The 24805-nt window shown below is 41.9% G+C and overlaps 1 protein-coding gene across 1 annotated transcript in view; it reads right to left on the bottom strand.

The window, feature by feature from the left end:
• The window catches only part of LOC120937520 (proton-coupled folate transporter-like), a 486881-nt gene that overhangs the window by 331218 nt on the left and 130858 nt on the right, over nt 1-24805 (bottom strand). The window contains exon 3 of the mRNA XM_040350803.1: nt 5449-5546. Coding sequence (XP_040206737.1) covers nt 5449-5546 — 98 coding nt within the window. The remainder of the gene's footprint in view (nt 1-5448; nt 5547-24805) is intronic.

The raw sequence follows: 24805 nt of genomic DNA, 5'->3' as shown, positions 1-24805 counted from the left end.
TTCACGAACGTACTTGCGCCCGCTACGCCGTTTATGTTAGGCTTACGTTCGGCATAAAGTTACCCCTGCTATATGAGGCGCAGCCAAGGCAAAGTATGGACGTCGGCAAGCGTATCTTTTTACGTTGTTTACGTAAGTCGTACGTGAATGGGTCTGTGCGTAGGTTACTTTCACATCACAGGCATTGGGCCTGGCGTATCTTATGGAGTAAATTCAACGTGATACTGAGCATGCGCGCGCATGTGCTGTTCGTTAGGTGCGTCATTTACGCGGGGTCACGATTCATTTACATACAACACGCCCCCTACCAGCCTATTTTGAATTAGGCGGGCTTACGCCGGCCAATTTACGCTACGCCGCCACAACTTATGGAGCAAGTGCATTGTGAATACTGCCTGTCTAAGTTGCGGAGGCGTAGCGTAAATAGGATACGCTACGCCAGCACAAAAATATGCCCATATACGTGAATCGGGCCCATACTATATATACAAGCCCGGATATATATTTATATATATATATACTAAATACACTGCAGCTCACTGGATAATCTGCTTGCCTGCTGAATCTAAATGATACTCTCTCTCGTTTTTAGGGCAAAAAACACACTACACAGGGCCGATGTGCTGGCGGCCTTATATAGTGTGGGGCGTGGACTTAACCCCCTGAGCCATAATTGGCCAATTATGGCTCTCTTTGCTGATGGCGCTGTGATTGGCCAAAGCATGCGGGTCACAGTGCATGCTTGGCCAATCATCAGACAGCAATGCACTGCGATGATGCATTATGGGGCGTTGGCGCCAAATTCGAGTGGCGCGTCACGCCCCATAATGTTCGAATTTCGATGAACGGGCTTGTGCTGTATGCACAGTGCTGAAGATACCTTTCCTGGTTACGATAAGCCAGCGGTGTAAAGCACTCTTCACACTTCCTGGTTACGCCGGCGTAGCCACTCTGGTGCGTTTCGTCAGTTTCGACTCCACAGAGGGTGTGGAAGTCGGAAGTGACGAAACACATCAGGGCGTGGCTACGACGGCATAACCAGGAAGTGTGAAGAGTGCGTTCCACCACTGGCTTATCGTAGCCAGGAAAGGAATCTTCAGCACTGTGCATACAGCACAAGCGCGGCCCCTGTGTTTGGAGGATAGTGGTGACTACTCTTTTATGTTCTTTGCAAGTTGATACATTGTACACAGATAGGAAGCGGGTTGTTGGTACACAGGTTTTTTATTTAATTAAAGCAGAATTACACTATGTCATTGCCTTTGTGTTTTATATGGACCGTGAGTGGAAATTAACCCTTTCTGCTTCTGGAGTGATGATGGAGGTCTAAACAGGAGGAATTTGTATACAAGGCTCAGTTTAATCAGTTATCTGGTGAGTGTGAACCCCAGAGGGGGAGTCTGCCTCACTTCTGTGGTGAAGATTGGGAGCTGGTGTAGGCTGCACTACTGTTCCAACCCTAGAAGCACTTACCACTTTCTGAACTGTGTTCTGACAAACCACTTTGGGACTCTTATCATTCATTTATTATTTATTTATGTGATTCCATTCCTATCGCTGATTTATCAGGTGGACCCATGTTTGGGTCTATTTGTTTGATACACTTTGGCCCAGATTCACGTAGATCGGCGTATCTTTATACCAGCGTAGCGCATCTCATATGCGCTACGCCGACGTAACTGTGAGAGGCAAGTGCAGTATTCACAAAGCACTCGCTCCCAAACTTGCGCCGGTGTAACGTAAATTGGCCGGCGTGAGCCCGCCTAATTCAAAGTAGGAAGGTAGTGGGCGTGTTTCATTTGAATTAACCGTGACCCCATGTAAATGAAGGGCCGAACGAACGGCGCATGCGCGCGCATGCTCAGAATCACGTTGCATATACGCCCTAAGATACGACGGCTCAATGCCTTCGACGTGAACGTAACCTACGCCCAGCCCCATTCACATACGACTTACGCAAACTACGTAAAACCCGACGGCTGTTCCCTGATCCATACCCTAACATGACTTACCCCTGCTTTATGAGGCTTAACTTTACGCCGGACGTACATCTTACATAAACGGCGTAGATTACAGCGACGGGCGCAAGTACGTTTGTGAATCAGCGTATCTCGGTCATTTGCATATTCGCCGCGTAAATCAATGGAAGCGGCCAGTGTAAATATGCGCCCAAGGGCACTTTGGGCCCCTTTTTAGTGTGCACCTTCTTTTCTATATTTTTTGGGTATATTTATTATAGCAAAAAGTAAAAAATATTACTTTTTTTTAATTGTCGCTTCTTTTGTTAATAGCGCAAAAAATAAAAACCGCAGAGGTGATCAAATATCACCAAAAGAAATCTATATTTGTGGGAAAAAAGGACATCAATTTTGTCAATCGCAAAAAGTCCTCTGGTCAGGAAGGGGGTAAATTCTTCCAGGGCTAAAGTGGTTATAAAAAGCCTGTATTATTTCCTAAATGTACATAATATAACTGGATACTAGATACTAACATTTATAGGTAAAGTTGATCCAGGGAATATCCAATTGCCTTTTGGGGGATCAGGAAGGAATTTGTTTTTCCCCTGCTGGAGCAAATTGGATCATGTTTTGCTGTTGTTTTTTTTTGTTGCCTTCCTCTGGTTCAACTGTGGGTATAGGATTGTCATTGTTTTCCCCCCTCTTATTGATAGAACTAGATGGACTTCTGTCTTTTTTTCATCCAGATTAACTATGTAACTTAGATAGGCTGTAAAATGTCCTACAATATAAGACAAGCCTTGCTGCTGCTCTGCTACTGACATGTCTTTTTAACAATTACCTCCTGAATTGGTCTGAAATTTCCAGGAGCTTTTCTCTGGATCCAACTGATACCTTGCCTATGTTAAGCCGCGTACACATGACCATTTTTCATGTCATGAAAAAAAACAAAGGTTTTCTCGACGTGATTTTTGTCAAGTCTGGCCTGCATACACACGATCGTGAAAAAAAATGCTCAAGCAAAGCGTGGTGACGTACAACACATACGAAGGCACCATAAAGGGGAAGTTCCATTTGAATGGCGCCACCCTTTGGGCTGATTATGCAAATTTCCCTTCTCATAACTTGCTTCTGAGCATGCACGTTTTTCCCGGTCGTTAAAGTATACACACGACCGGTTTTCACAACGAGAAAAACGACGATGTGAAAAACATTTTGGGAGTGCTATTTATAGCCACCCCGAAGATGCTGCTTGCAGGACGTTTCCTGATGTCTCGCAAGCGCACCGCCCGAGTGTGAAAACACTAATTGCAAAGAATAGGAGGCAGTTTTCAGCTGCTTTTTAGAGGCTAATTCTAGCTCTAAAATGCCCTAAAACTGCCTCGATTTGAAAGAGGTCTTAGTGTCCTGATGGAGGGGGAGTGCTAATCCTCCAAAATGTATTGGTGTACTTTTTTTGCTGTCTTTTTTTGGAATAAATAAAACACCATTTTGAACTCTATGAGCTTTTGCTCAGCATCCTCTTTGATTGAGATGCAGATTGTTTACTGTCTTGAGCTACAACATTTTTGTTTCGAAGAATGTTAATATACATATGCAGCACCCTCTACAATAGGAAGGTGCTAGAGTAAGGATTTTTGTGAGGAAAGCTGCCAGTGCAGGTAAATTTAGGCAAGCCTAGATTCAGGCTAGGCCTGCTTGTTTTGATCTGGGGCAGGGAGTGGTTAGTGTAGCAGTGGGTGTGACCACCTGGGCTTTAGTTCTAAAGCACCTACCCTGCTTCCAGTGAGAATGTTCTGGAAGGGGGCAGGGGCAAGAGATGGAGTGACAAGCAGTTCATATGAGGAGCCCTGACCAATCCCCACTTGGTATTGGCAGGGGGCAGGCCTCCCATATGAGCTGAGGTAACAGCTCACTGGAGAGGAGTTGCCGGCCGGGAGATGTGAAGAATGGAATGCTACATAGCAGCAAGAGGCCATCCCCATCTGGGCGGGTGTGCTGATTATGGAGGAGCCCGGGAGAGCTGGGAGGGAATGTTATCCTTACATGGTCATGGAAGAGGTGTCCAGGAACAGAGGGGCTAGAGAAGCTATTGGAACGCATGTCTGGTTAAAGTTCTCTATCATGGACTCGGGCAGGTGAAGATCGGTGAGTGTGACACGGTAGATGTTCTGGAAGAGGCATGCCAGAGGAGAGACCCCTGGGCGCAGGATTTGCAAGTCGGGCTAGCTGGGATCAGTAGTCCACCAACTAAAGCAAGCTGCTAAATTACTAGGCTGCAAGGGAGAGGTACTGCAGACCTCTGGCCAAGTAACTACACAGCAAATTACAACTAATTACAGCCAGCAATCTGTAATTATTCAGAGTGATCTCTTTTGTCAAGTGAAGATGATGGGACAGACAGGCTAACAGTTTACAGTGGCAGTTTTGTGCAGGAGGAGAGAAGTCTGCAGTCTGCAGGAGCTTTGCAGAGGAGGAGCAATAGTCTGCATGGGTTTATGCAGAGAAGTGACTGTAAATGTTAGGGTTCAGCAGTTCTTCAAGGCTCAGTCTATTCGTTCAATTATTAAATATGATGGCAAAGCAACTTGTTCTATGGGAATCCCATATTCCCTTTCCCCCAACCAAGTTATATCCCCCAATAAATAAAAACAAAACAACGTAAATTACTGTTCATTGTCTCTGAGGTGATAGATGAAGGTCTGGCAGCAGAGTGATATACAAAAAATAAATACAGTATTTATCACGGTATAACGCGCTTCCGCGTATACCGCGCACCCCTAAAGTTGCCCCGAATCCTGTGGAAAATAATTTTTTTTTGTACTTACAGTTTTGGTGTCTTGCGCGGCGTCCATCGGTGGCCTCGTCGGGTCCGGTGTTCGTCTGCGGCTTCGGGTGTCCTCTTCGTCGGGTCCGGCGTCCTTCTGCGGCTTCGGTTGTCCTCTTCGTCGGGTCCGGTGTCTGTCTGCGGCTATAGGTTGTCCTCTTCGTCTGGTCCGGCGTCCTCGCGTCCTCCCGGCTCGTTTCCCGCGCCGAGTTTGAATACTGCGCCGACATATACAGAGCACAGTACACTCGTGTATTGTCGGCAATGCTCGGCAACTCTTGCGCTGACGTCCTGGACGTGAGCACGGAAGGAGCCGAGACTGCCCGACTATACCCGAGTGTACTGCGCTCGGTATATGTCGGCACAGTATTCAAAACTCGGTGCGGGAAAGCGGGTATTGGCGTATACCGCGCACCCACGATTTTGCCCTGATTTTCAGGGCAAAAAAGTGCGCGGTATACGCCGATAAATACGGTAAGGCAATTAAAGGTGGAATACTCCAAAACAAGTTTCTGAATGACGGTAGAGCTAGGAACAATGGCAGAAATATTTTTCTGTGGGAATCTCCAGAAAGAAAGGGGTGGGAGGTAGAATCAACTTAATATGATCTATAACTAAAAAATATTTTTTACTGGGTGCCAAATCTTTACTTAAAATACTTACCGAAATCAACATTTTGGATGCTGTATACCAACCATAAAGCTCATTGTTGAAACTTCTTGGAGGATAACTCACAAACATCAGAGTGATTGATTGCTCTCCTATGAAAAATAAGAATATAGGTGAGCTGGGTGTTTTTAATTAAATTTTTTCTGTTCAACTCAACAGCTTTAGATGATTCTAAATATAATAAATAGTTCCTTGCCTTCAACTTACTTTGCAAAATGTTTAATCTATTCCCTTGATTAGCTTGTGATATAACAAATTAAAGCTCATTTTTACTAGCTGCTTGTCGTGTATCTGTGAGCTTGTCAGTGACAAGAGATGACGTTCAGGTTCATAATACGATATGAAGCAAATAACATTGCATTAGAAAAGACAAGTGATTAAATGCAAGCCATCAACTAAGTACACAATACAGTGACTTCCATGTCATATATATTTAATCTCCCTATTTATAACAATGTTTCACAGATCCAGTTACTGCTCAAATAGAAATAATGGGAAGCCTGGGGAATATAAATATTAATGGTAGCTTAATAAGAGGTTTCTTGTGCAACTCATACCAACATTATGATTTCATAAAATAATTTTAAAAGACTGTATGCATGTGTGTGCTTAACAGTATGTCACATTTCATGGATACAGCTATTACCCAAGTTTAAACAAAAAAAAATACCCACATGATCTCATAAAGTAGGAAAAAAAAGATGTTGTTGCAATAATGATCATTTAAAGCTTGAGTCTGACACAGTGGTTCTCAACCTGGGGGCGGGACCCCCTCGGGGGTCGAATGACAATTTGCCAGGGGTCACTGAATCCTGGGCTATTCCTGAAGCCCGCGCTACTCTTCCAGCCTTTTTGCAGCCACCCAGCTGGGCTGTTCCTGGAGCTTGCGGCCGCCCACTCAGCCTCTTCGCAGCTGCCAATTCAGTTCACGGCATGGCTGGGGGGCAGAGACTAGAGGTCAGCTGACTGATGTGGAATGTGAAGTGGGAGGGGCTGGAGGAGACCCTATCTCCTGATTTTGGCATTGGTGACACTGCTAAGAGACACCACAAAGTCGGAGACACAGTGAAGCCGGAGACCTGTGATTGTAGTTGCTATTAAAAGTCCCCACTACAGTTCTCAGATCAGCAGATGACCTTGATCATAAGCAACTAAGTTGGCTGATCAAAACTCCCCCATCACTGCCACTGATCCCACCCCACCACCATTCATCCCAACTCTCCGCCAGCACTGCCACTCATCCCATTTCCCCCACCAAGGAGTAAGAGAAGGAATGAAAATATAGAGTTCCTGCACTTTTTTCACAGCAGGAACTCATTTCCCTTTGCAGGACTAGAGCAGCCGAGAGCAGCCGAGCCACCCGAGCCAATCCTTCACTAAGCGGCGATGCCCAGCTCGAGTCTCTGCTTCTTTCTAAATCCCGCGATAACTCGCGGCAAACCTCCGCAATGTTTCCTGGGAAAAATGACAAAAGCTCCCAGGAGACATTGCGGCATCGAGGAAGTGACAAAATACTACCCGATTAATCCATATACAGGAAGCAACCAGTAACATAAAGGATTACTAAGGTACAGTGGATCGAAAAAAAAAACATGCGGTTTAGTAATTATGCATATGAGCGTATCATTTTTCTTTTTTGGTGGGGGAGTGGATCTTGGGTGGGAGTTCCCACACTTTCTTCCCCAGGACTTGACACTAGATATGTGCAATTCGTTCTGTTTCTAATTCGTTTTTTTACGAAAATTCGGAAATTCGTGAATTACGAATTTTCGTATTTACAAATTTTTTATTTACGAATTTTCGGACTTCCGAAAATTTTGAATTTACGAATTTTCGTATTTCCGAAAATACGAATTTACGAATTTTCGTATTTCCGTTTTTTTTTACGAATTTCGGAAATTCGGATTTTCGGAAATCCGAAAATTTTTAGAATTTTCGAAATTCCGAATTTTTGAATTTTTCAATTTTAGAATTTTTCCAATTTCGAATTTTCGAATTTTTCAATTTTCGAATTTTCGAATTTTTCAATTTTCGAATTTTCGAATTTTTCAATTTTCCAATTTTCGAATTTTTCAATTTTAGAATTTTTCCAATTTCGAATTTTTCAATTTTCGAATTTTTCAATTTTCGAATTTTAGAATTTTTCAATTTTCGAATTTTCGAATTTTCGAATTTTTCAATTTTTCAATTTTCGAATTTTTCAATTTTCGAATTTTCGAATTTTTCAAGTTTCGAATTTTCGAATTTTTCAAGTTTCGAATTTTCCAATTTCGAATTTTTCAATTTTCGAATTTTTCAATTTTCGAATTTTCGAATTTTTCAAATTTCGAATTTTTCAGATTTGGAATTTTTCAAATTTGGAATTTTTCAAATTTCGAATTTTTCAAATTTCGAATTTTTCAAATTTTTTATTTTAATTTAATTAATTTAATTTCGAATTTTCGTATTTCCGAATTTCGAAAATTCGAAATTTCGAAAATTGAAAAATGTTTCAAATTTCGAATTTTTCAATTTCCGAATTTTCGAATTTTCGTATTTCCGAAAAATTCGAAATTCGAAAATTGAAAAATTCGAAAATTAAAAAAATTTACAATTTTCGATCTTCGATTTTTTTCAATTTTCGAATTTTTCAATTTTCGAAATTTCGCATTTTCGAGATTCGTAAATACGAAAATTCGAAATTTGAAAATTTCGAATTTCGAATTGAAATTTCGAAAATTGAAAAATTCGAAAATCGAAATTTCGAAAATTGAAAAATTCGAAAATTCCAATTTCTCCTTTTTCGAATTTTTCAGAAATTTCGAATTTCGAATTTTTCAATTTTCGAAATTTTGAATTTTCGTATTTCCGAATATTTTCGTATTTCCGATTTTTCGTATTTCGACATTTCGAAAATTGAAAAATTTGAAATTGAAAAATTCAAAAATTCGAAATTTCGAAAATTGGGAAAATTCGAAATTCAAAAATTGAAAATTTCGAAAATACTAAATTTTGAAATTTCTCCATTTTCGAATTTTAACAATCACTTTTCCAATTTCGAATTTTTCAGAAATTTCGAAATTTGGAACACGAAAAATATGAAAATCGAAAAATTCAAAAATTCGAAAATTCAAAAATTCGAAATTTCGAAAATTCAAAAATTCGAAAATTGGAAAATTCGAAATTGAAAAATTGAAAAATTCGAAAACTGAAAAATTCGAAAATTAGAAAATTCGAAAACTGAAAAATTCGAAAATCGAAATTTCGAAAATTGAAAAATTCGAAATTCTAAATGTCAAAAATCGAAATTTCGAAAATTGAAAAATTCTAAAATCGAAATTTCGAAAATTGAAAAATTCGAAATTCGAAATTTCGAAAATTGGAAAATTCGAAATTCAAAAATTTAAAAATTCGAAAAATGAAAAATTAGAAAATTCGAAAACTGAAAAATTCGAAATTACGAAATTTCGAAAATTGGAAAATTTCGAATTTACGAAAATTGAAAAAATTCGAAATTTGAAAATGGAAAAATTCGAAAATTCGTAAATTTCCGAATTTCCGAAAATTCGTTTTTTTTTCGTTTCATTCGTTTTTTTCGTTTCATTCGTTTTTTCCGTTTTTTTGCTTTTTCGGAAATCCGAAAATTTCCCGAATTTACGAATTTCCGAAAAAATAAAAAAAACGAATGAAACAAAAACGGAAAAAAATAATTTTTCGAATTTCCCGAATTTACGAAAAAATAAAAAAAACGAAAATAACATAAACGAAAAAAACGAATTTTTTGGCAGTGCACATGTCTACTTGACACCTGGGTGGGAGGAAGAAAAAGGTATAGAAATAATAAGAGGAAGAACAATAAAGATGGCTGAAGAGGGATGGGGGGAAAACAAGAAATAATAGAGAGAGATAAAAGGGAAAGAAAGGAGAACAAAGAGAAAAAGAGTGGTGCATCCTAAAATTTACCATAAGGGGTTTTAATATTGTACAAGTGGAAGGGACTCGGAGTGCTAAATGTCCATTGGTAAGTGGCGCAAATTACTTGTCTTGCCTTGGGTGCTGACAACCCACGCTACAAAATTATTTTACTGTTAGGGGTCCCCACAAATTGGGAAATTTTATCAAGGGGTCATGGCCCTAGAAGGTTGAGAACCACTGGTCTAACAAAACGAAAAAAAAATGTGCCCTAGCATGGGGTGCTAATTACACCCTTGCACACATTGCTATGCAAGTTATCAATGGATAAAGAGTTTAAGGAATATCTATTATTTGTTACTATGCAGAGATAGAACTTGACAATGATTCTATATCTTCTCTACAGTAAAAGATTATTGTTTATGTCTTCATTGGAGGTAATGGGGCAGGAATTGAGGGAAATATTTCTAATCTGGCCACATGCAGAGGAAATGTTGGTTAACAAAACACAATTTTTTTTTTTTTTTTTTCACAATCAAAGGATTTTATTGATGAAAATGTAGATTATACATAAGACATTTTGTAACAGAGTATAGAATCTGACATAACAAGTGAACAAGTAGCTACATATGTCGGCGTACATTTAAGTAATGGAGGTACTGACAGGGTTTTAAATATGTAAATCAAGACATAGGATGGATAATTGCTGAGTCAGGAAAGAGGATGTGTTAGGAAAGGGGAGGGGGAGGGTACAAGGGTTAGGGTAAGTAGGATGGGTATATAGGCGGGTAGGGCATAGGAGGGTTGGACCACTGTCGGGAAAGTTCGCTATACCAGTTAGATATAGTGTGGTTCGGCATTCATATATTCAGGTATACATACATTTGGTAAAGACCATCTTTGTATTTGGCATAGCTGTGAGAAATGTGTATATCAGTATCATTGATGCAATGTTTGATATTCAGTAGAATACGTGAATAGGAACCATGGTTGCCAGAGGTCATTGAAATTGGAGCTCTTCTCGTGTTTCATTGCGGTTATTTCTTCCAGTTTGTATATATAGGCAACTCTGTCTAGCCATTCCCCAATCCCTGGGGCCTGGGTTGATTTCCAGTGAAGGGGGATGAGTGTTTTGGCAGCGTTTAGCAGGTGTCTGGTGAGGGTTTTTTTGTATTTGCTAATAGGGAGGTGGTTTATATGGAGAAGGCATGCAGCTGCATCAAGTGTGATTGTTGTTTCAGTAATGTGTCTTATCCATTTAGTTACAGTTTGCCAGTAAGCATATATGCCAGGGCATTCCCACCATATGTGTAGGAAGGAGCCTACTTCATTTTTGCAGCGCCAACACGTGTCTGATGCATTATTGAACCATTTTTTGGTTCTTTGTGGTGTAATGTACCATTGTGTCAGTATCTTGTAGGAGATCTCCTGATATCTGGTACTTAAGGAGCATTTATGCGAAAGGGTGCATGCCTTCTCCCATTGTGAGTCACTTATGTCTACTCCCAAATCTCTCTCCCACCTAAGTTTGTGTCCGTTCACATCTGTTTGTGGTGGCTGGATGAGCCATGAGTAAGCTAGTGAGGTAGTATGTGGGACATAGTCTCTTTTGTAGCATAGATCCTCCAAAGCGGTCATTGGGCGGATATATGCGGGGAGAGATCTGGTGTTGGTCAAGAAGCTTCTCAACTGGAGGTGGAACCAGAAACCTGGAAAAGCCTCACCATGTTCTGTCCTCATCTCGTCATATGTCTTCACTTTGTCCCCTGAGATGCAGTCAAAGGCCAGCAGATCTGGAATCCTTTTACCCTCAGTGCCTGGTGGAAAGTCTGGGTTGTCAAAGATAGGAGTGAGAGGGCCTGGGATTGATGCCAGTCCGTGTTTTGGTGCAATTCTGTGCCATACTTTAAGTGTGTTCGTAATCAGTGGATGTTTCGCAGAGTTGGGTATTTTGGAGTGATTGGTCCATGGTGCGAATAGAGTGTGGTGAGGTGCCATTTGCCTTTCCAGTGTGACCCAGTCTTTGTCTTTACTGTGGCAATGCCAATCTATTATTCTGGTAATATGAGATGCTTGGCTGTATTTTTTGTAATCAGGAAGACCTATTCCGCCTTTGTGTTTGGGTAGGGTGAGGAGTTTGATGTTGATTCTGGGGTTCTTATCAGCCCATAAGAATCTCCTCTGTAATTTAAGAAGTTTGGTGAAAAATGTTTCCGGGATATGTATTGGGAGGGCGTTAAAAATATACAGGAGTCTGGGGAGGATTGTCATTTTCAGAATCGAGGCTCTACCGAACCAAGAAAATAGTTTGGGGGTCCATTTCTGAAGGTCTATGGATATTGATCTGAGTAGTGGTGAGTAGTTAGCGTGGAAAAGGGAATCTATTGTGCGTGTCAGGTGTACTCCTAGATATTTGAGGGAGGAAGGGACCCAATGAAAGGAGTGGTTAGATTTCAACTGGGTGACTTGTTCATGGGATAGGGTCAGGTTTAGAGCTTCCGATTTGGATTTGTTTATTTTAAAGTTTGAGATGTACCCGAATGTTTCAAATAATTTTTGTAGGTTGGGGATGGAGAAGAAAGGTTTAGTAAGGAAGAACAGGAGGTCGTCCGCGTATGCGGCAATTTTGTACTCAGTCTTGCCTAACTTAAAGCCACTCACGTCTTTAGACAGGTTGACTGCTCTGATCAGTGGCTCTAGGGAGAGAATAAAAAGGATGGGGGAAAGAGGGCAGCCCTGACGGGTCCCATTTGTTATGTTTATTGGGTTAGATAAAGTGTTATTGACTTTGATTCTTGCCTGTGGACGTTGGTACAAGGCTGACAGCCACGACAACATGCCCTCCCCAAGCCCTATGTGGGAGCATGTGGAGAACATGTAGTCCCAGGAGATTCTGTCAAAAGCCTTTTCGGCATCGGTGGAGAGTAGCATCCCTTTTGTTTTTGAGGTTTGGGCTAAGTGAATCAGGTTGAGGGCTTTCGTGATGTTATCACGGGCTTCTCTCCTGGGCATGAAGCCCACCTGTTCAGGACCTATGATTTTGTTGAGTAGTGGTTTTAGTCTGTTGGCCAAGATCTTTGCCAGGAGCTTCAAGTCATTATTTAGTAGCGATATAGGCCTAAAGTTGGCGCAATCTGAATGGTCTCTGTCTGGTTTGGGGATTACTGCGATATGAGCTAGTAAAAAGGAGTTGGAGTCATGTTTGTTCTTGGCTAGGTGATTGTAGGCAGACATTAGTGGCTTACACAAACTATTCATGTAGGTCCTGTAGTATTGGGAGGTAAAGCCGTCAGGGCCTGGGCTCTTCCCTGCTTTCAGGTCCGAGATAGCTGCTTGTATTTCTGATAGGTTAATAGGGTCTTCCAATTTGGATGTGTCTTCCTGATTTAGTGTGGGGAGTTCACTGTCTCTTAAAAATTCTAATATAGCTTCTCTTTTAGTGCTCGTGACGTAGTGGGGTTTATGTTGTTCGGGGAGGTTATAGAGTTTATCATAAAATTTTGAGAAAAGTTTGGCTATTTTCTCCGGGTCGTGGTTCAGTGTCCCCAAGCTGTCTTTGACGGCATGAACATGGTTAGCTGTTTGTGCGTCTTTGAGGGCTTTAGCAAGCAGTTTCCCACTTTTATCCCCTTGTTCGTAGAAGATATTCTTCTTGAAGAAGAGTGCCTTCCGAATTTTTAAGTCTAGGATCTGTTTCAAGGAGAGTCTACATTTTGTCAATTCTTCTTCCACTACAATTGATAAGGACTGCTTGTGTCTAGTTTCTAAATTAGCAATTTGTTGGGATAGTTGAGTTATTTCCCTTTCTCTCTCCCTCTTCCTTCTCGCTCCCCATTTTATTAGTTCTCCTCTAACCACTGTTTTGTGTGCTTCCCAGTTGTTTAGGGGATTTGTATCACTGTCCAAGTTGTTTTGGAAGTATGTCGTTATTGTCTGGTGAATGTCATCTCTGATCTCTTGGTCAGTTAATAAGGAGGCGTTAAGTCTCCAGTTAAACGCGGTGCGTTTGGTGGGATTCAGAGAGAGGGAGATGGCAACAGGGGCATGGTCCGACAAGGCCATGATACCTATTTCAGCTCTGAGCACACTACCCAGGTCCCTCTGAGTGATAAAGATCATGTCGAGTCGAGAATATCTTTTGTGAGGGGCTGAGTAGAAGGTAAAATCCTTCCCTGAGGGGTGCAGTGTTCTCCATGTGTCAACTAGGGTGAGGGATTGGAGAAGTATTTTGATACGTTTCAGTATTTTATAAGAAACATGTGTATGGCCATTGGAGGTATCCTTCAGTGGGGAGAGGGGAATGTTGAAGTCGCCTCCTAGTAAAATGCATCCCTCTGCGAACCATTTAAGTTCATCTATAATTTTACGGCAGAATGTGATGTGTGCTGAATTGGGGAAATAGACATTGGCTAATGTAATGGGGGATCCTCTCCAGGTGCCCTTCAGAAAAATATAGCGGCCTTCTGAGTCTGAGATTTGGTGTTGCAGTGTAAAGGGTGCGTCTTTGTTAAGTAAGATTGACACTCCTTTGGTTTTGGATAGGGGGTTGGTAGCATGATAGGCAGTTGTGAAGATATTGTCTGTAATTTTGGGTATATTCTGGCCCTTAAAGTGTGTTTCCTGTAGGAAAACAATGGAGGGTCGGGTCTTTTTCAGTTCCTTGAGCATTTTCGTCCTCTTTTCAGGAACGTTCAGTCCATTAACGTTGTGTGAAATTAGGGAGGGCGACTTTCCTAAGAAAGCGTATGCCATTTTGTCCTTTTAAGTGGGGGTAGGTATAGTAGGCGGGGGGGGATACGGGGTAGGCAGGAGGGTAAGTGGGGGGGGGGGAGGGGAGGGAAGAGATGGGGAAGAGATGGGGATGGGAGGGCAGGAGGTTGGGAAAGGTATGAAAGGTAGGGGATAAGTGTGAGTTGCACTCAAATACACACCCAGAGGGTGGTGAGTTAAATAGTTTCTTAAATATTAAGAACTAAATTGTACTCTTGGGGGTGAGTGGGAGGTGCGAGCGTGAATCGCTACAGAACCCCTTCTGGGGTTATTCTATTATTTGTATGTAGGTAGAGAAGATTAATGAGTATGTATTGTCTTCGTCTGCTCGTGGGTGGTACAGGGTCGTGGGACCTGAGAGGTATAGTAGGCTAAGTGGATTATTTAGTCAGGTCTGAGGCCGAGCGGAAGGTTGGTATCTGGCGGCAGTGTTTGGATGTTCAATGTTGGGGGTATATCTGTAAGATAGGGTGTGCGGGTTACATACGGTGTATAGTCTTGTGTAGCCATCGTGGAGTCTGGAAGGGCCTATGATTGTCTACGAAGGTGGCCTGACTTTGGAATAACCTTAATAACACAACAATAACAGAAACGGTAATAAACAGAAACATATGAACTATAGAAGAAAAAACGGTTAGGGTTATGGCACTCCTATTTGGCACATGTAAGTATATTTAAGCCATTTAAATGTTCAGGGTTTAACAGTTGCGCAGTTAAAATCGCGACATCAGGCTAGTGGCGGGTACATCACTTAGGGTGTGGTAGGACATGGGTAAAGTAAAATACTTTTCTGAGGGACATCCGCCTTAAAAAAGGGGGGGTGTGATGAAATGCAAGTCGCTATTTCATCTAATTCACAAAGTCTAGCGTCTGCTATTATACTGTTGGTTGTGCAACAGGACAATGTAGTTCTGGTGTATCTATCAAGGGTGTGCAAATCGTGACATGCTCCTCAGAGGGGTGCAGCGTGGTACTCACTGTCTCCTCGTACCAGGATGAGGTGAAGTTCCGAAGGCATTAGCACGTAGTTGCCGAGGTGTGCCAGACATTCATTTCTGCGGGGCAGTCACTCTGTGTTTCCCATTGCTGATGTTTGAGTCTGGGATCACATGTATCTAAATAAGAAACAAATACTTGGCTTGCAAGACCCTGTGGGAGGAAAAAAGATTATTCAACCTGCGTGTGACATGTAACAGTACGATTTATTCATTCCGCAGGTGTCCCTGGCTGAGCCTTTCCACATAAAAAGCCTAGGAGGTGGTTAGGGAACAAAAAAAAGAAAAGAAAAAAGAAAAAAAAAAAAAAAAAAAAAAAAAAAATCAGGAACAGTGAGCGTGTTCCAGATATCTATCGCCACCTGGTGGCCTCATCTTTTGTTGCAGTATCGCCCCCTGGTGGGGGGAAAAAAAAAAAAGAAAAAAAAAAAAAAGAAAAAAAAAAAAAAAAAAAAAAAACAAGAAAAAAGAAATACAAAGGTGTTGCGTCATATGTGACGGGTGCAAGGGTCTAGGCGTCTGAAAGGCATAACAGTAACTGACGGTAGACCTAATATACTTAGTCAGGACCTATATTTGAGATCAAAAGTCCATAAAACTTGTTGCTTCTGTCATCTTATCAGGCACACTGAACGACTGGTTTAACACTTGTTGAACACCTATATTAGGGTAGTAGCAAAGGGTGTTACATGCGGTGGATATCCTTCATTCTGGGGCTTTTTGAGCTTTTTGAGGTTGCTGGAGCGTCATTGTATCGTCTGCCTGGGGTACCTCGCTGGTTCCTCTGTTGGAGCGGTGAGAAAAGAGATGGTGGTCCCGGGGAATGTAGGGGGTTGTTGATGAGTGGAGGTAGTAGAAATTCTGTGTACCAGTCAGGTAGCTCCACCGGCGCTATCTGTATGGCATCAAAAAACTTCATGAGGTCCTCAGGTACTCTGAGCATGTGTTGTTTGCCCATGTAGTTAGCTTGGAGTGCGAATGGGAACTTCCACCTATAGTTGATTCCTTTTTCTCTGAGGATAGCAAGAAGGGGTCTTAACGCTCTCCTATTTTTAAGCGTGATAGGGGAGAGATCCTGGAACAGTTGGATCGTGGCGCCCCCATGCTGTATCTGATCTGCCGTTCTCGCCTTTTGCAGGATTTCCTCCTTCAATCCAAAATTTGGCAGACAGCAGATAATGTCCCTGGGTGGGTTGTCATCTGGGGCCTTAGGCCTAAGTGCCCTGTGTGCTCTGTCAAATTCGATCGGGGATTGCTCTGGCCTGTCCAGCAGGGAGTTGAAGATGGCGGATAAAGTGGGCCTCACACTCTCGGGGGGCACTGACTCAGGGACCCCCCTCACCCTGATGTTATGCCTGCGTCCCCTGTTGTCCAGGTCCTCGATCTGCCTGTTCATGTCGATCAGGTGTTGGGCATGGTTAGCAGTGATATCATCTAGCCTGATCAGGGCCCTGTCTCTCCGTTTCCCTGCGCGCTCAGTTACTGCCATCTGCTCAGATAATCTCAGCAGCTCCGTCTTAATGTCTGTGATGGCTAGGGAAAATGAATTTTTGATGTCTGCTGCTATGTCTATCATTGCAGCGTATGTCAGTGGTATGTCCGCTCTGTCCGTACCTTTAGTGGAGTCCTCTGAAGCCGGGAGAGAGACCTCATCATCCTCTATGTCCTCCTCCATGTTTAGCCTGAGCGGCGGCGCCATCTTGGAGGCCTTGCTGCTGCCTTTGTAGCAGAACTTGCTGAGACTAGTGGGGGTTGTCTTCCGTTTAGGGGTGCCCAGCGATCTTAGGGAGCGACTGTGGGGTCCCTTCCTTGTCTGGGAGGACATAATCTGCGGGATTTCGGCCCGTTTTCAGCTCTCAGGTCCCACGAGTAGACGGAGCTCCTCTACACCGCAGCCATCTCCGCTGCGCGCCAAGCCACGCCCCCACAATTTTAACAGTAATGCTAATGTACTATGTGAGGATATTCACATCATAGTCACATAGTTACATAGTAGGTGAGGTTGAAAAAGACACAAGTCCATCAAGTCCAACCTATGTGTGTGACTATATAAATTGTGTGAATGATATATTCAGTTATTCAGTGATGTGCAGATGAAACAGGTAAACATGAATTTAGTCCTGATAAATCCTTCATTTAATCAGCCTATATATTAAAAAGACAGAACATGAGTACCTAAGGGCTCATTTACACCTGTGTGTTTCAGTGTGTTGAGATAATGCATTGTGACATATGTAATTTGAATGGGATGCCAATGACAACACTGCTTTCCACAATGTGCAGATGTTATTTTGTGATTTGGAGCCCTGCAAAGCAAGTGTGTCAGCTGGCCCTAGGTTTAGTGCATTGGGATAATAATTAAAACATTTTGGCGTAGGGGTGCACCACACCATGAGATGGGCATAAGTTTGACGGGGACCCAAAATCAAAGTAAGTGACTAAAATGAAAAAGTATAGGGACAGAATTTTTTATATGCTAAAAAATCTATCATACAAATATATTCTTAATAAAGAAATGCTGCACTGCTCCTTTAAATAATGTGTTATAATCCAACCAAGTAAAGCAAACAACACACCCTTTAAAATAATGTCATTATTACTGTTAAGAAAATAATTAAACCAAATAAAAAATATATAACACAAATATACTGGTGTAGTGAAAGTCCACATCCAAATTAAGTCATAAAATTGTGAAGAAAATCCTCATGCATATCCAATAGAGTCATTTTTTTTCATCCACTACCCTGAATTGAAAGACAAAGCTTGTTAGAAGGAAGATAGAAGTTAACATCATCATGCCCACCATGGGGATCTTTCAATGCTTGGATCATTTTGTGAGTAATATTTTAACCTCACTAAATCTACATTGCCTCACTGATTTACACTGTAGAGTCCCTTTCTTCCTCTTTCATGGCCTATGTTGTGGCATATCTACTGAGCTACCAATGAGACTTTGGGGATTGCTGCAAAGGTTATCCATTATCATCATATGATAACCCATTTGTTACACAAACGCAGATGACCTCAGATTATTAGGGGTAACTTTTATATGAATAAAGGTTTTCAATATCACTGCATTGGATATGCATGAGAATTTTCTTCACAATGAGGGATGTTCGCCTGTTCGCCGAATAGCAAACAATTAGGGGTGGTCGGGGCAAATAAACTCTTTAAAGGTCTATGGGAGAAATCAAAAGTGCTAATTTTAAAGGTTAATATGCAAGTTATTGTCATAAAAAGTGCCCCAATCAATGCAAAAAAGTTTTAAAACTGCAGTTTTTCAGGAGCAGTGATTTTAATAATGCTTGAGGTGAAACAATAAAAGTGAAATATTTCTTTAAATTTCGTACCTGGGGGTGTCTATAGTATGCCTGTAAATTAGCACATGTTTCCCATGTTTAGAACAGTCCCTGCACAAAATGAAATTTCTAAAGGGAAAAAACTATTAACAAAATTTGGTGCAGGGCCTGGTAATGGACTGGGAGGGGGGGGGGAACCCATGCCGTTTTTTTCAATGACTTTTATCTGTATTGTCGGGACCCGACAATTCATTATAGCCGTATGGAGTAGTTTTTTTCCTTTAGAAATTTCATTTTGTGCAGGGACTATTCTAAACACGGGGAACATGCGTTACTTTACAGACATACTATAGACACCCCCCAGATACAAAATTTAAAGGAATATTTTTTGACTGTTCGCATGTTCTGCTGCGAACCGAATCGGGGGGTGTTTGGCTTATCCCTATTCACAATTTTATGAATTCAATTGGATGTAAGCTTTCATTATACTATTTTTTTGGTGTTCTAATTTTTCACTAGTTTATTATTTACTTCACTGTAATAATGGACGTATAGTAAGGGGTGTGTTGTTTGTTTTACTTGTTTGGATAACAGATTATTTAACCACTTAAGCGGGGGTTCACCCAAAAAAATATATATATTTTACACACATTAGAGCCGGCATACTAAGGGCATTTACATTCAGCGTTTTTTTTTTCTCTGTACATTTACCTTTATATTCTGTTTTTCTCCAGGGCTGCCGGGGTTCTGTTGACTGCAGGACTGGGCGTTCCTATGCTTCCGTTGGATGATTGACTGCTTGTGAAACAGGTGACCTGTCGCACAACGCGTGTCACCAGATGTCGGGAAATACCCGAGTTGCGAGTCGGCACTATACGGCGCATGTGCAGTGAGCTCCACACGGCGGGCGCAGGCGCATATAGTGCGGACTCGCAGCTCGGCTATTTCCGTAAATCTGGTGACGCGCGTTGTCCGGCAGGTCACCTGTTTCACAAGCTGTCAATCATCCAACTGAAGAATAGGAACGCCCAGTCCCGCAGTCATTGGAACCCTGAGGCTGGGATAGGAACGCCCAGTCCCGGATTCATCAGAACGCGGAAACCCCCGGACAAAATCAGGATATAAAGGTAAGTACAGAGAAAAAAAAAAAACATGCTGAAATGAAATGTCCTTACTATGCTGGCTGTAATGTAAAAAAACGTTGTTAGGGTGAACCTCCACTTTAACCACTTAAGCCCCGGACCATTTTGTTGCTAAATGCCCAGGCCAGGTTTTGCGATTCGGCACTGCTTCGCTTTAACAGACAATTGCGCCGTCGTGCGACGTGGCTCCCAAACAAAATTGGCGTCCTTTTTTCCCCACAAATAGAGCTTTCTTTTGGTGGTATTTGATCATCTCTGCGGTTTTTATTTTTTGCGCTATAAACAAAAATAGAGCGACAATTTTGAAAAAAATGCAATATTTTTTACTTTTTGCTATAAAACATATCCCCCAAAAACATATATAAAAAAAAATGTTTTCCTTAGTTTAGGCCGATACGTATTCTTCTACCTATTTTTGGTAAAAAAAAACACGCAATAAGCGTTTATCGATTGGTTTGCGCAAAATTTATAGCGTTTACAAAATAGGGGATAGTTTTATTGCATTTTTATTATTTTTTTTTTTTTTACTACTAATGGCGGCGATCAGCAATTTTTTTTCGTGACTGCAACATTATGGCGGACCCTTCGGACAATTTTGACACATTTTTGGGACCATTGTCATTTTCACAGCAAAAAATGCATTTAAATTGCATTCTTTATTGTGAAAATGACAGTTGCAGTTTGGGAGTTAACCACAGGGGGTGCTGTAGGAGTTAGGGTTCACCTAGTGTGTGTTTACAACTGTAGGGGGGTGTGGCTGTAGGACTGACGTCATCGATCGAGTCTACCTATAAAAGGGATCACTCGATCGATGCAGCCGCCACAGTGAAGCACGGGGAAGCCGTGTTTACATACGGCTCTCCCCGTTCTTCAGCTCAGGGGAGCGATCGCGACGGAGCGGCTATAAACGAATAGCCGTGCCGTCGTCCCGGATCGCTCCCTGCGGGTATCCGACCGCCGCATGTAGCGGGGGGGTCCCGATCGGACCCCCGACCCGCGGAAAGGCAGGGACGTACATGTACGCCCATATGCCTGTACGTGCCATTCTGTGGACGTACATATACATGCGGCGGTCGGCAAGTGGTTAAGGACCAATCAGCAAGGCGGCCCTTAAACGTAAAGGTTCATTTTTTATTTTCTAAATAGGTTCCTTTAAGCTAGTGCATTGTTGGTTCATTAACCTTTTCCTTCGATTTTCCTTCTACCATCACACCACAGAGCTCCACAGGTGCAGGGTGCTGCTGACTCCCTGCTGACTTCCAAAAGTTAATTGGTTTGGTATTTTTTTAACGCTTGTGCAGTAGCTCACACCGTTGCTGTTTGCAATCTATGTCTGAAGTGGATCAGGCGCGGCCAGAACAGCAGCCGCTTGGGCACCACATGCTTGACAAGACATATGATGACCTGCCATGCAGTTCGTTGGCAACAGCACATGAAAGAACCACATTATAAAACAAAGTGGACTTCTCCTTGCTCCTCATCTGTGCTCTCAACCCCTACCATACCTCTAGTCCTCTTAAAAGCCTGCATTGAGAGGAATGCAAGTATAGCAATGGGTGCCACAAGTACTTGCAGCCAATCTGCTAGCAGTACACCACTAAGAGAGGTATGGACTCCAGAAAGAGAGATATAATTTTGCCCCTGTTCAAATGATTAGTAAGACCTCATCTGGAATATGCAGTTCAGTTTTGCGCACCAGTTCTCAAAAAGGATATTGGGGAACGGGAGAAGGTGCAAAGAAGGGCAACCAAACTGATAAGAGGCATGGAGGAGCTCAGCTATGAGGAAAGATTAAAGGAACTGATGATCAACATGTACAAATATATAAGGGGTCCATATAGTGAACTTGGTGTTGAGTTATTCACTTCACGGTCAACACAAAGGACAAGGGGGCACTCTTTATGTCTAGAGGAAAAAATATTTCATCTCTAATACAGAAAGGTTTATTCACAGTAAGAGCTGTGAAAAGGTTCTGGCCAGCTCAGTAGATTGCTTTAAGAATGGTCTGGATTATTTCCTAAATGTACATAAGATAACTGGGTACTGAAATGTATAGGTGAAGTTGATCCTGGGAAAATCTGATTGCCTCTCGGGAGATCAGGAAGGATTTTTTCCCCTGCTGTAGCAAATTGGATCATGCTCTGCTGGGGTTTTTCGCCTTCCTCTGGATCAACTGTGGGTATAGAATTGGGTATATGGAACTGTATGATATTATTTTTTTATTTTATTTTTTATGGTTGAATTGGATGGACTTGTGTCTTTTTCAACCTGACTAACTATGGGCCAGATTCACAAAGCAGATGCGCCGACTTAACTCGAGATGCGCAGCATAATTAAAAAAATGTGCCGCGTGTATCTTTGCGCCGTATCCACAAAACGAGATACGCCTGAAATCCAGTTTTTTTCCGTCCTACCTAAAAGAATTACACCGCCGCTTCTTTGCGCGCAAAATACGCTAGACACGCCGCTGTTTTGCTAGGCAAAGATGCAAATGAGGGAGATAAGGCGATCCACAAAATTAAGTGTGTGCGGCGTAGGCTACGCCCTGTGCGCTTCTGCTAGTTTCATTGTGTAAAATGACACTTTATAAAAGCAGCCCTAACTTTGCACCAGCCGTGTAAAGGTCAGCTAAAGCAACACCATTAAGGAAGAGCTGAGCACACACACTTGCCGGACTACAATCTGTCTGCCAACATGCCAGGGGCATCCATGCTCATAACTATACTAGTGACTTTAGTAACCGAGGGTACCCCCTCTTCTGAGGGAACAGCAGCCAGGAGACGCCTCGCAGAATGCATCTTTGCACAGTAAACACACACATTAACCTCCCTGGCGGTATGATTCTTTCAGAAAAAAGGTGCTGAAAGCGGTACCATTATTTACAAGGAAATTTGGCGTTTTATATTGTAGGCCTGTCATTTTTAGAAATAACTCACTTAAATCTGACCAAACAAGATTCTTTTTTTTTTTTTTTCATATTTATCATTTTCTTTATTTTTCCCTTAGTAAGGGTCACAGCAAATAAACATAACATATATCATGGGTACATAAACATATAAAAAGTCCACTGTTCATTCTTGCGGGGAATCAACGGGGGAACAAGGGGTATCAATCAAGTTAAACAGTTAAATACCCTATCTAATATCATCATAATTCCTCTACTCTGTTCTTACTTAAACCCTCTTTTTGATCATATCCCACTTTCCCCTTTCCCCAGGGCCCGTGAGTTATTCCGTACGTCTGTCCCATTATGTTCCCTTTACCTTCCCTATGACCTACTTAGTTTCGCCCAAAACTTAAAACCAAAGCAAACCCTCCCCCCCCCCCAAAAAAAAAAAAAAAAAAAAAAAAAAGAAGAAAAAGGAAAAAACATAATAGTTTTAAACAGTCCCCCCCCTCCCCCCCTCACTCCTCACCTCCTCTCCGCCGGAGACGGAAGATCCCCATTTGGTTCTCCTCTTCTACCTCTCACAACCTGGACCCAACATAATAGGTTCTACCCTCTCCCTTCTAATCCTCCAGTAATCTCTTCCCTTCATCCGATTTTGTAAACTGGTTCCACCTGGACCATGTTGCCACATATTGTTCCCTTTTATTCCTCGCTGAGAGGATTAAATCCTCTATAGCTCCAATCTCTCTCACTCTATTGAGCCATCTCGCGATAGAGGGTGGTCTACTATCTCTCCATTGTAACGTTATTCCGATCTTGGCCGTGTTTATCAAATGGCATACCACCGACTTTTTATACTCTTGAACTGGGATTTGTGAGCTATGGAGCAGAAAAAAGGCCGGATCATCCGGAATCTGACGTTCCGTAAATTTTTGAACAATTCTCTGGACTTCCTTCCAGTAATCTCTTACTTTTACACATGACCAGAATATGTGCACCATAGTTCCCTGCTCCAAGCCACATCTCCAACAGTTCTCTGAGTTTTCCTCACTAAATTTATGCAACTTTACTGGTGTATAATGCCATTGGGACAATAGTTTGTAATTGGATTCCTGTATACGCGTAGATGTTGAAGAGTATAATGCTAGATGAATTATGTGTTTACGTTGAGTCTGTGAGACATTTCTCCCCAGATCCCTTTCCCATTTCCCCAGTCCCGGCAACTCAAAGTCTTCTTGAGGCGCGATCAGTATTCTATACATCTTTGAGCTTACTCTTTGTATTGGTTCCTCTTCGTCGCAATATTGTTCAAATTTAGTTAATTGTCGCCTAAAATTAGATGGTTGGCCTAGGGATCTTAGAAAATAACTTAATTGAAGTGCTTGCCACAGGCTTAACTCATAATTCCCCCCTCTCCTCGTCAAGTCCTCAGTTGATGGCCACATATTTGTTTGCAGAAAATGTGATACCTGCACCTTGCCCTTTTCTTTTAATTTATTAAAAACCGCTCCTCCTGTGCCCGGTATAAATCCTGGGTTCCCTAGTATAGGGAACAGGGGAGAACGTTTTGTTGAAAATTTTGGAATTTTGCATATTTTAGCTGCAATTAACAGCGTAGGTCCTATTATAGGATGTTTTTTCATCTTGCTTGGTAGTACATTGTAGCACCAAGGAGCCCTACTTAATGCTATTGGACAGATCTGCTGTTCCACCTCAACCCACCTTTTATAGTGCCCATTCCTGCACCAGTCTACCAATCTTGTCAAGTGTGCCGCTTGATAGTACTTAGCAATGTCTGGGACTGCCATCCCCCCAAAGCTTCTGGGCACCTTCATCACCTCTTTTTTTATCCTTGCTTTTTTCCCCGCCCATATGAACCTCATCAAAAATGAGTCCATTTGTCGGAGAAAGACCTGTGGTATGGTTATTGGCAGGGTTTGAAATAAATATGTGATTTTTGGCAAAATACTCATCTTGATTATATTATTTCTGCCAAACCATGAATGAAGTCCATGTTGCCATTTCTCAAGTAGTGTTTTTATTGAATTAAGAAGTGGTGGAAAGTTTATTTTAAAAACTTCTTTTATGTTTGCTGGAATCAGGGTGCCCAAGAACTTTAGTGCAGTCTTCCATTTGAAACCAAAGTTTTGTTGTACGATCGACTGTTTATGGGATGTCATCGACACACTCATTGCTTCAGACTTTGCCTGATTTATTTTTAAGTTGGAAAGTTCTCCAAATATGGCTATTTCTTTGACAAGGTTGGGAAGAGAAACATGTGGGTTTGATACAGCGAACAGCAGATCATCTGCAAAAGCATTTACTTTATGTGTTCCCTCCCCTATCTGAATACCCTGTATATCC

This window comes from Rana temporaria, chromosome 4 (assembly GCF_905171775.1).
Source record: "Rana temporaria chromosome 4, aRanTem1.1, whole genome shotgun sequence".
Classification (NCBI taxonomy): Eukaryota; Metazoa; Chordata; class Amphibia; order Anura; family Ranidae; genus Rana; species Rana temporaria.
This window is presented reverse-complemented; position numbering and strand designations above follow the sequence as displayed.